This window comes from Mus caroli, chromosome 1 (assembly GCF_900094665.2).
Source record: "Mus caroli chromosome 1, CAROLI_EIJ_v1.1, whole genome shotgun sequence".
Lineage (NCBI taxonomy): Eukaryota > Metazoa > Chordata > Mammalia > Rodentia > Muridae > Mus > Mus caroli.
The window spans coordinates 149,952,959-149,966,045 of record NC_034570.1 but is presented as its reverse complement, the minus strand read 5'-3'; the positions used below and the strand labels follow the sequence as shown (position 1 = coordinate 149,966,045).

At 37.2% G+C, this 13,087-nt stretch overlaps 1 protein-coding gene across 1 annotated transcript in view; it reads right to left on the bottom strand.

The window, feature by feature from the left end:
* The window catches only part of Cop1 (COP1 E3 ubiquitin ligase), a 121,364-nt gene that overhangs the window by 18,320 nt on the left and 89,957 nt on the right, over window positions 1–13,087 (bottom strand). The window contains 4 exon segments of the mRNA XM_029479513.1: window positions 3,738–3,898; window positions 5,292–5,416; window positions 7,383–7,500; window positions 12,614–12,730. Of these exon segments, the coding sequence (XP_029335373.1) occupies window positions 3,738–3,898; window positions 5,292–5,416; window positions 7,383–7,500; window positions 12,614–12,730 (521 nt within the window).

Below are 13,087 nucleotides of genomic sequence, written 5' to 3'. Positions count from 1 at the left end.
ACTAATCAGGGGCAGGGAGACAACAAAAACAGAAAAGGCAGCGGTATATGGGGGTGGTGGGGGGAGATACTAAAAGCAGTTTTATACTTATACAAAAGTGGCATCATATAGCCTATTATAATAAAATTAAACAATTTTTGATAAACCAAAACCAAAACCAAACATCTCTGCTCTTTGTCCCTGTACATTTTGTAGGTAGGACACATTTTTGGTTAAAGTTTTGTGAGTGCATTGCTAACCTTTATTCTTCCACTGGGAGTCCTGTCTGGCTACAGGAAGTAGTCACTTCAGAATCCATATGCTTCACCTGCTAAGAGTTTCAGCTAGAGTCAACTCCATAGACATCCTGGGAGGTGTCCCCCTCCCAGGTCTCTGGCATGTACTAGAGATGCCCACCAATGACTGGCCCAAATTGAGACCTATCCAATGGGCAAGTACCAATCCCTGTCACTATTAATGATACTCTGTGATGTTTGTAAACAGGATCCTAACCTAACTGTCATCTGAGAGACTCCACTCAACAGTTGACTGAAACAGATGTAGAGACCCACAGCTAAACATTAGATGGAATTCAGGAGTCTTGTGGAAGAGTTAGGGGAAAGAGTGACAGACACAAAGAGGATGGGGACTCTACCAGAAGACTAACAGAGTCAACTAAGCTGGACCCTTGGGGTCTCTGAGAGATTGGACCACTAACCAAAGAATGGGGTATATATATATAATACACACACACACACGCAGCTTGGTCTTCATGTGGGTCCCCTAACAACTGTTCCTGAATTCATCATTTCCTGCTTGTAGATCACACTCCCCTAACTGGGCCTCCTTGTCTGGCCTTGGTGAAAGAGGAGGCACCTAGCTCTGCAGTGACTGATGTACAGGGGGCCGGGAAGGGAGGGTGGGTAGGGAATGATTATGGAGGCTCCTTCTTCTCAGAGAAGGGAGGAGGAGTTTCAAGGATGGGTCTGAGAATAGAGGGGGGCTGATAGTGGAATATAAAGTGAATAAAACAAAACAAAGAACCCCCAAACCACCTCCAAACAAAAACAATGTTTGGGACCAACAGACACCAAGCTATCAGAGACTACCGTTGTATATCCCTTACGACATACACATTGATAAAATGGAGTTCGCCTTTTCCCTATTCTCAAATCACACATTCTCCTGCCATCCAGGAATCCAAGAGTGTGTGGGCTATTAACTATGGGACACAGAGCCCTGCCTGTTCTCTGAAACCTATAAGGGAATCACTACTTGGTCATGTGGTCTGAACTCTTCTCAGAGCCCTGCTATACCATCTGTCTGTTTTGGCATTAATAACTCTTGTAATAAATCTGCTACCCAGACGTCTGAGTGTCCCCATTCATCTCCAAACTCAAACCTTTGATGATGGGCTTGTTAACTGGCTTAAACCTAATCATTTTGATATATAGACACAGTCAGTATATCTATCTCAAAACATCACATTCTCATAAATATAATTAATACTTCATTAACACAAGGCTGTGTGAACTTCTCAATGAATTAAACATATTTAAAGGAAGATGCATAGTGTAAATGAGAGGAATCCTTTACATTTCATTGATCCACTCATTCATTCATTCATCCCATCCTGTTAAATAGTAAAGTCATCATTAACAAGAGCCAGAAGATAAAGACAACTGGTTTTTATCTAGCAAAAAATTATTAAAACATACAGAAGAAAATAACATAGGAAACCACAAACCTTTAAATTCAGTAGACCAAGCATTCAACCCCTCACAGGCAGGGTTTTAGACTTCTTCCTGACTTAAGCTAAGTGTATGTATTATCAATCAGAGACAGTGGGTTTACCTCAACACAGTGGCATGTTTTGGTTTTCAATCACTCTTATACTATTGAGTATACATAGAAGCAAGGTATGTCAAATTGTGGTTCTCCTAGTCCACTAAAGTGTCTCAAAATAAATTAAGGGATCAATCTGAAACTCGGATACAGAGTTTTATATCTGTCTTAATGAATTTCAATGAAACAGTGCTGTGAGAAGACAATCCACGGCAGGTCCTACTGTATCTACATCCACGGGTACTATGGACTTCAAATCTCCATTCCCTGAAGTTTCAAGGCTCAACTAATTGATGTCTTTTATCAACTTTATACAGCTCTGAAAAATAGTCCCTTGTAACTTTTGTTCATAAAAAATTATTCGTTTTCTCACATTTTAAAGTCTCTTCTTGAATATAGTAAATGATATTCCAGATCCCTTACTTAATTTCTTCATTTGCCCATCATATTTGCAGCACTGTCGTTTTGGGGAGTGTAAAGAGGGCAAAGGCTGACATCAATGTCTTCCTCAGTCCCCTTCCACCTGAATCTTCTGAGTCTCATTGGCTAGAATACCCCAGGGATCTATTTCTGCCTCCATAGCATTGTAAGCATGGGCCAGTGTGCTTTGCCTTTCTCCTGTAGGTGCTAGGGATCTAACTCAGGTCCTCGTGCTTAACCCAACTGAAACACAGCCCTGCCCCTCGGTGCTTCCCTCCACAGGCTCCCCCTTCCCTCCACACGCTCCCTCTTCTCTTCTCCACTGGTGGCGGCTCTTCCTCCTCAGCTTCCTTTAACTCATCCACAGAATTCATTGTGTGTTTTCATTTTAAAACTTGTTTCCAATTCCCAGATGAAATTTTTGTCATGTATTTCATTTGATAAGCATGGTTACTGTAAGACAGGTGAGTTAATATAATCCAGAGCTGCTATCATTCTGTTTCTGTTGTGTGTTGCTATGCTGAATTTCTAGTTATTTTGTCTTATATTTTCCTGCCTTTTTAGTTGCTACTGTGCCCTGCTTACTGTATTTTAAAAAGCAAAAAAATAAATGAGAAAAATAAGTATGTTAATTTTCTTTTATAGATAATTTAAGTCTGTGTTCTGGGCCCCAGCAGTCCAGGACCCCTCAGTCAATTTCAGGGATTCACAGGATCTGAAGTTGATTTTCAATGTGACAGTTTATCTTTCACTGTTTTACCCTAGACCACACTTCTTCACTTAGAGTCACACATACAGTGTAGCTTAGGAACACTGACTCCAACTTCTCTGTCCGGAAGAAGCTTCTCTGAGTGTAGCTCATTCCTAGACTGGAAATTCTTCTGTCATGTCTTAAGGCAAGTGAGGATATGCTAAGAAATGACGTATTCATTAATTTTGTAGTTGTGGAAACATCACATCATGTACTTATGCAAAGGTCCATTGTCCAGCCCAACTCTGTACCGGATATATATAAAATCTGTTCCACCTAAGCTACAATCTATATTATATGTTACTATATTAATACTAAGTAGTAAGGAGACTGGTGAGAATATCTAGAATTTAGTGTTTGTTTATACAAATAGATAAATGCTATACTAAAATATGGTACAGAAGATGCATGGCATGGTATATTTACATTTATTTATATTTATACCTGGCAATGACACTGAGAGAACCTTCCAGACTGAAAGCTGCTCAGCGTGAGTCAGTGTGCAGCAGTGACTGTTAAGGGCTACATCAGTGCCATCGAATAGACACTGTACAGTAATGATATACTAACTCTAAAACACTGCCCCCGCCCCGGCATTGTGATGCCTGAAAAAAAGAGAAAAGACAAACCACGTACCCAGCTATACCTTAAAATCTACAACAAAAACAATAAATAACCTATCACGTGCACTCATAAACATTATATAAAATGCCATGATTAAAATACATATATGAAAACTTACCCCGTCTGATAGTGCCCGCCAACACACAGCACTGACAAATTCATTCGTGTCATCTTCTTTCCGATCTTTGTCTAATACACTCTTAACTGTATCAAACTTAAAAGTTAGCAAAGTTTTAGAAAGTCCTTTATAATACAGGTAGAGGGAGTTGTTCTCACTTCCTAAAAAGAAAACGTAATTGTTTTAGAATGGGAAAACTTAGATTGCATAAATATGTATTTGAGAGTCTTTCTATGTAGCACAGATTGTTCTTAAACTCACAATTGTTTCTTTCTGCCTTTCAGATGCTGGGATCATAGGTGTATGGCCATCACGGCCAACTAGAATTACACTCTTTCTATCAGCTCCCCACTCTGTGCTGGAAGATGAATCTAAGACTTTTAGCTACAGTGAACTTCATTTCTAGTCCCAGTTCCCAAACACGACATTTAGACAGTGATTATTAATCTAAATTTTACTAAAAACACCAATTATCTTTTATATTCAAATTTGAAAGACAAGATTATAAGACCAATTAATTGCGAACTACAGGAGAAAGGGTACAACTATTATTTACTAATTTAAAGAAATAAGCATTGTTAAATGGTTTACAGTGTTGTTAATTCTAAAACTGAAAAGAATTTACATTTTTTAAAAAATCACTTATAGCAGAGCTCTGTGCATTAGAAATTTCTTACTGAAACAAGAATCCTAAACTGCATTTGTAAATATTACCATGAAGAGAGGGAAATTAAGGTTGTAGTTCTTAAAAGGCCAATTTGAGCCAGGCTGTGGTGGCACACGCCTTTAATCCTAGCACTTGGGAGGCAGAGGCAGGCGGAGCCTGGTCTACAGAGTGAGTTCCAGGACAGTCAGGGCTACAAAGAGAAACCCTGTCTCAAAAAACAAAAAACAAAAACAAAAGGCCAATTTTAATAGCCCAAACTGATTCTCCATTCCCCACATAGCATTACCCTATCAGATGAGAAGTCAAACTGACACACTTCAGGAGCCTCTGAGGATAATTGTACTGCATATTTACTTTGGTGGTATTTAAGATCATATATTTGGAGAAAATACAATTTATAGAATAAGGGCACTATCATTTAAAAGTGTTGACAAAAGTTCATTTACTCTATCAGAACATTTGAACAATAGCAAATTGAATTTTTCCACTCCTCATTTAAATTTGCAAAATTCCATATAATAAAAACTAATGAATTAGATTCATGCAAGCCAAACGACCGCTAAATCAAAAGGATACTAGAGAGGGTAAAATGGATATCAAGCTCCTGACAAGATGTCTTCTTGAAATACTACTAGCAGATACTAATAGTCTACAGAGACTGTGGCATATCTAAAATGACAAGAGAGCAGTGAAAATCTTTGGCAATTCTATGAATACAGGGCTCATCTGCAGAAGTGAAAACTAATTCTCCCCAGCATGTCTGGAAAAGAAAAGAACGCCATCCTCGGCATCAAGGCTGTGATGCTGCCTTCCCAGTGCACAGACTGCAGTGAACACTGCTAGGACATGTCTTTGCAAAGTTTGTTTAAAACTACAAGTGCACTTACCACAAGCTATATAATCTCCATTGGAAGCAAGGCCTACAAAGTTTTTTTCATTAATATGACCCTTGAAGGAACGTAGACAGTATGGTTTTCCCACATTCCACAGCTTTAGTTGGCTGTCTGTTGAGCTGAGAAAAACACAAAGAGGAGTAAATTTTAGATTTCATGGTATGAAACTATCACCACTAGGAATTTAAAAAAAAAAAAAAAATCTAGATTTGTGGTTAAAAAGGCAGATTGTGGTGCCTGCATATCTGAATCTTGTCCTCATTGGCTCCAGTCTATTTTATAGAATCAAATGAACCCAACACAGTAAAAACCGAACTCGTTTAACATGCTTTCAGTAATGCTTGGGTATTCAGAAAGCAAGCATTAATGGCTCCAATACCACCATCCCACCATTAATAAATAATTAGACTTTGCCCTGAGAGATGTGTTTCATTTCAGGGAGACCCTCATTCTTCTCATTGTGATTTATCTTTCAATCGTGAGTTACTGGTACAGTAGACATAAATTATTTTCATGCTATCCCCTACAGGTAAGAGGTATTGTTGGAAACTATATGATGCAGTCTATTGTGCTGAAGGAATATATAAATCTAGTTGCTTACCCAAAACAACCGCTATTTTGCATAAAAATCACTGGTAATAGACAAAGGCAATTTTAAAACTGATAACATTTTGCAAACTGCTTTCCTATACTGATTTGCTTTCTTATACTTTCGTTAAGGGAATATGTCAATATATTAAGGACTACATAATTACATCTTTTTAATTACATCTATCATCACTGAATAGGACACTTTGATACAGGTTTTATCTACTTTATTAAAAATTAAAAAACTTAGTGCTATTATTAGCCCCATTTTGGAGATGAGAAAACTGAGGTTCAGAAGGCTGCAAGTGAATAATTCCAAGATCTAAACGGTTTGATTTGAGCATTTGAGGTCTTTTAGAAATGTGCTTTAGGGGTTGGACATCAGAGGTGAAGTGCAATGGCTGCTCTTCCAGAGGTTCCCAGCAACCACATAGTGGCTCACAACCATCTCTAATGGGATCTGATGCCCTCTTCTGGCATGCATGTAGGCAGGATACTCATATACATAAACTAACTAAATCTTTAAGAAAGGTGCTTTAATCTGTTTCATTCCAGGGTTGCAATGGATGTTCTCTATGTTTCCTCTTACAATGTACCACATTTTTAGGTTATTTACTGCCTATTATATTTATTCTAAAGAAGGATTTCACTTTAGCTACTACCTAATTTAAGCTCATTAATTAATTACCCACATAACTCCCATGGAAAGCTCAGTTAAGAATATTTTTGTCCTTTTTTGTCTTGCCAAATCACCCAATTCTTATTTAGACCAACTGGTGTGAAGGTGAAGGTACAAAGCAAAATTCAAGGCACTGGTATAAATAATTCTCTAAGGGAGATAAGGAACCAAGTTAAAAAAAATAAGAAAGCCTGTAGAGAGAAATTACATATGGATTTACTAGATTATGAGAGGAATAAACAAAATATGGAACTACCCCTATTGTTAGAAAGGTTGTATAGTTTGACAACAAGTTGTTCACATCACTGACATTTTACTACTTTAAAAAAAGTTTTACAAGGGGCATGTGCTGAGAAGAAGCAGACACAAAAAGTTCTCTTTAAAATAGATTTTACTGAGAAACTGGTTTAGGTTATTATAAAACTCAAAAAGTCATTTAAAACCAATAATCATTTTACTACTACACTGAAGGTAGACTTATATCGTAAAACACTGGGTTACTTTACTCAAATAAGTTATTTTTTCTCTCTATTGCACCAAATATTACTTCTTCAGGAGAAGTAGTGACAGAAACCAAATTTGAAGTTCAAATGTTATTAAATTACAAACATAACTTAAGAGGGCCTAACAAAAAGTAATATTTATAAGTAATATAAAAATGAACCAAGCAGGTAAGATACATGTATTTCAATGGAAGACATGCAAATCTGTTGCTATTTGAGAAAGTAATCCAAGGTCTTTTTTTTTTTTTTTGTATAAACTACATCATCAATGATAAGACCTCTGTATCAAGCTCACCCTCCAAGGAGAATACTCACGCAGAGACAATTTCTTCACCACTCACAAACTTGGCATAAGACACTGCTTTTCGGTGTCCCTTGAATACCATTATTGGCTGTTTAGTGTTACGAAGGTCGTAGTAGTGGACACAGTGATCTAAAATAAAATTAAGAGATAAATGTAGCAAATGAAGAAAAGAGAGGCAAAACAATTTAACTGGATTGATTGTTCTCATCAGAGCAAGGGGATGTCTGAATGAGGGAGCTCAATCTTCACATTGAAACATTATTTTTGAAGCATTGTTTATGAAAACTACCCCTCAGATGAGGTAAGGAATCTAGGAGAGAGATCCATTATCTTGTTTTAGCCCAACAAAAGCAAGTAGACTATAAAATACAAAAGACAACAGGAAGAAAACAGTAGGAAAAACTGCTAGCTAAGGATAAAGAGAAGAAACTAGCCCCAGGCCTAAAACTTAGCAGCTAGTACCAGAACATGAAGATGCAATACACCATCTGACACAGCCCGAAGGTCAATTCCCAAGCCAGTGCTTATGCAATAAAACTATGGGTGAAGCTCGTCTGGTATCAATGAGCTGCCTCTACCACCTCTTCCTTGAACGTGGCTAGCACACTGCTAAGCGAGACTCCAATCCCCTGAGGCTAAACACATTATCAGGCTACTGAAACCCAGTATATGGTAGATCTTAAGAGCTTTTTTTAATCATTGAGAAAACTACATTCTGAACTCACCCTGGTGCTGAGGGATGGGGGCGGGGGTCTGTGACCAGAGTAAAAGAATTTGTATTCTGGCTGGCTTAGCTGTCTAAGGCTCCAAGTATACCAATACCAGAGCAGCAGACAGGCCACAACACCACTGTCCTATGTCCAGTCTCTGTGTTGGGGTGGTCTTAACAGATCATGGGCTCTAACAATGACTCACACTGAGATGTCTGTCATTCTGAACCCAATACCTAGCAGAACATGATTTCTTATAAGAAATCAGTGTCTTACAGGGGGCTGTTGGCTGAGGAAAAGGCAGCTGGGTCCACCGTACTTAGCCGCAGGTAGAGGCTTATATGATGAACCATACTTTCTAAGTACTCCTACTGTTCTCTTGAATAGCACACATAAAGGTTGGGGATGGGAATCTCTGCTTTTGGGGACTCTCTATAGTACTGAAATAGCAGCACTGGCTGTACACTTAGGAAAAAACAATAACTTATTTAAAATATCTGGAAGGATAAGCACAATACCAGGTAATAAATCCTTAGTCCTTTCATATAAAGACATTATTGGGTATGAATATACACCAACAACACTCATGGAGTTATCATCTAAGCAAAATGAATATAAATAAGCTGTCAAAGAGAGTTTGACAAAGGGTTGATAGATATGAATATTCAGACAGAGGGTCTTAAATAGCTGTGTACAGGCAATTAAAGGACAAAACAACCAAAATAATAATAAAGACATAAATACATTAAGTCTATTGGCATGAGACTTTTTACAACTTTAAAGGCAAGCATAGCTTAAAACTGGAGAAAAATACATTCCATGCAAATGAAATTTTCAAAAAGAAACTAAGTAGTAGTAACCACACTGACATTAAGAGACTTTAAATCATATCAGCAAAAAGGGCAAGGCGGGTCACAATATAAAAGGGCCACAACAGAGGAAGAGGAATAACTCTTAGCATGAATGCACCTAATATTTGAGCATACAAATAAATATGAAAAATATTAATAGGCCTAAGGAAAGATTTCAGTAGAGTAATAGAGGAGTTTAAAAGCCTCTTTCACTAATAGACAGATCATCTGGACAGAAAATCTATAAACAACAGAATTAAACTACACTCTGGACTCTTGGTCCAGAGTGTATAAAGATTCATTTATAGCATGTTCCCTCCAACACTAGAAAATATGAGTTCTTTTCAATAATGCATGGAGAATTCTCCAATCCAGGTAGGCCATGAAAAAAGTCTCAGTACATTTTAAGATACTGAATTGTCCAGTATTATTTCAAACTATAAGTTGAATTAACCTGGAAATCAGTAACAAAACTGTGGACATTATATATAATTACATGTAAGTTAACAACTTAAGAACAATCAATGGAATATTCAAAGAAATATTAAATTTCTCAAAACAAATACAAAGAAACCCACAAAATGCCTACACTGACAGAATGCAGCAGAAGCAGTAGAAAGAGGAAGCATATAGCAACAAATGAGCAAACCAAAAAAGCAGTGCGAGTGAGTGCTGCTCTTCCAGAGGATCCAAGATTGTTTCTCAGCAACACATGCCTCATGACCACCTGTAACTCTAGCTCCAGGATATCTGCTGCCCTCTTCTGGTCTCCATGGGCTCACATACACATGTTTATTCATATAAACATGAATAAAAATAAAATCTTAAAAAAAAACTAAACAAAACAAAACCCACAAAACTAGACTATGGAACTGGCAAGGTGGCTTAGATGGAGTTAAGGCACTTGGCACTATCTCTGACCACCTCACTTTGATCCCTGAAATTAAGAGGTGAAGAGAATTGATTAGGGCAAGTAGTCCTTTGACTTCCACTTGTGTATCTCACATTGTGTTCATGCGTGCACATACATACATACACACACTCACATACGTGTGCACACATACACTTGTATACACAAATTAAGTAAGTAAACATAAAAAGGGGGGCAGAAAGGTCTCAGAAAACCACCTATTACTTCCAGAGATGGAAGGATGACTCAACATATACAGATCAATGACATTGATACTCTATCAAAGAAATGAAGGACTAAAACTTTGATTATTTCAATAAATCCAGATAAAATATTTGATAAAATTCATCAAGTCTTTATGAAAAAAACTGAAGGCGGCAGGAAAGAAACATATTTCAACATAATAAATGCCATATGTAGCAAACCAACAACAGGCACTACCAGGATCAGTACAAGAGACTACATGTCCAAAGAGCAGAAAGTAGAATGATCAGGGAATCTTTAGTCCTAGTGAAGTCCCATTCTACCAAGATGGTGCAGAAGTCACAGTAGCAGGCTGCTCACATTGCATACACATCCAGTGAAGCAAAGAGCAACAAAGATATTTATGCTAGTGGGTGCTTTCTCCAGGTAGATAACCCAAGATCCTGTCTAGGGGATAGTCTTTCTCATAGCAAAGATGGGTCTCCTCAAATCAACTCATGTAACTGAGATAATCTTACACAGGCATGCCCAGAGGCTCAGCTCCCAGGTGACTGCCTATACATAATACAGGAAGTTTACCAGGAATAGGAGCCTAGTGGCATTCACAGTTGGTAGAGTTGTCTACCTACTGTTCAAGCCATGGTTACTCAAGAAAGACAAACACAATGTGACTGACAAAATGAATAAGCATCAAGATATCAGCAGAATAAACCTAGACCTACTGAACTGATCCTGAACGGTACCAGATAAAATGTGTATTGAAGCAAAAAGCAATAACTTAAGTTATTTGATTTTAATAGGCTAGTTTATGAAAATAGATGTTCTGGTAACAGAACAAGAAAAGCCAACTCAACTAAATGGAGCATAAACACTAGAACAGACAACTCTGCTTCCGGTTTTGTACTGAGGTAGAACTGCAATGGACCACTGCAAAAGAAGCACAACTAACATTTTTTGCCTGATGTAAGCTCAAAAGCTATAAAAAGCTACTATATTTAGTATGAAAAATAAATATGTCTTTGGAAAGGCAAATTGCAACGGTTTCTGCCCATGTTGTAAAAACTGGTACAATATCAGGAGAAGATCACTACACCACTTCTACTGCTTGCAGGTTGGGTTTGCGGCTGTTTGGTCTTACTTTAGTTCTTCTTCTTCTTGTTTTTCCTTCTTCTGCAAATGTAAAAGCCTGAAACACACTACCGTGAACCTCAGCACAACTGGGCTGCGCCGGTTGCCAATTTGTGCGCTGGTGCCTGGATGTGGCATGGTGGTTGGCAATAAAATAAAGGCAGCATCAATCAGGGAAAAAAAGTAGCACAATATAGAACGAAACTATTATTTTCCTTAAAATCATAACAGAATCGTATAAAAAAGAAAGCTGACCAGAGAAATTCCAGGCCCTACAGGAAACAAACTATAAAATTTCACTTATGAAAACAAACCAAATTAAAAGATTTCTTTTAATTGCATGAAATTATATGGGAAACATACAACATCAATAATAATGCTCCCGGAACTATTAAATATTTGTAATTCTAACTAATTACTGTTAATTATTTTATAATACAATAATTTTGCTGATTGGGAAAATATGAACATTAAGGCTTAAATGGAAAAGTAAAGAAGATAAGGTTAAAAAAACAATCAGAATTTATACCAGGGAAAAATATTTCAAGATGTGTACATCTAGCATGTACACAATGCGCATCAACATGAGCATTGACAGATAAGAGCCACCTTGTTCAAGATTACACTCTGGTTAATGTGAAGAGAGTAAATCAGCAGGGCATGAGAGGCGTATGAAAACAGGAGCACTGATGAAGACAAAGCTTGAACACAGTGTCCTTTTCAAATGTTATTAATGTGCTCTGTACAAGTGTCAGCTTTACAAAAAAAAACATTATTATGAAAAAATATCAAGGAACTTTCACATATTAAATGATAGGTATTTTCTCTACTAAAGTATTAAAAGTGATAAAAAATAAAAACACAAAAAAATTAAGAGTAGAGCAAGAATGTGACTTGCTTTGAAACTCATGGCTCTCGCACAATGAAAACCACTACGCTACATGATAAGTGTAAAACAGAATTGCAAAAATACTTCAAATAACTTATTACTATGACTAGAACACTTATATTTAAAAAAAATACTACATTAGCATGTACTGTGAAATAAATGATTGGCATGTTTATTCCCCTTCGGCATTTTATGCATAACAGGAAATGAATAGTCAAAGAAATGAACAGGCTTCTTAAAAAATTACTGATCCTCTCAGTACAGCTGTTTAATACACACTAATTCTGCTACTAAGAAAAATGCACATCAACATTTAGCAGGCAGCCAACAAAACTCCACAAGCCTGTCTCTCTGTGTTAAAGACAGGTGACAGGATGTCACAATTAGCAATAGCCGTAGATGAGAAAGATGCAATTCTCAGTTTATCATAACTTCACGATGAAAAGAAAACCTACGATTATAAAAGTAGCCAATTCGTTTTCAAATGCACTTTTAGGTAGGTATGTTAAAACAAAAACCAAAAGGAGATAAGTTTACTTTTATTTCTTACCTGCACAGCCGAAAGCCAGATGGTACCTGGAGGAGGGGCTGAACTTCACACAGCACACGTTAGCCTTTGCCTCAATGCTCGCCACAGAATTGTCTAAATTGGTAGACCACAGCTTCACTAAGGAAATGGTGATTTAAAAACAAAAAAAACCAAAAAATCACTAAGCAAATGTTTCTGTAAGTAACAAGTGTTACTCAAATATCTTGTGTGTCAATATGAAGCATTTTATTGGGACAAAATAAAAATTGAGCTGAATAATAATGTGACAGAACAGTTCTTGAATCTTAAAGCTTACTTTCAACGTTCAAAAATCCACAGATATAAATAGTGATTCCACAAAGATAGATAGCAAGGACTCAAAAGGCCAAGGCAAAAACACCATTCTGGAGCTAGACGGTGGGCCCTTTATACTATTGATCTCAGTATTCTATAGTGGAGGTTAACAGCACACATACACATACATTCTGGAGCTAG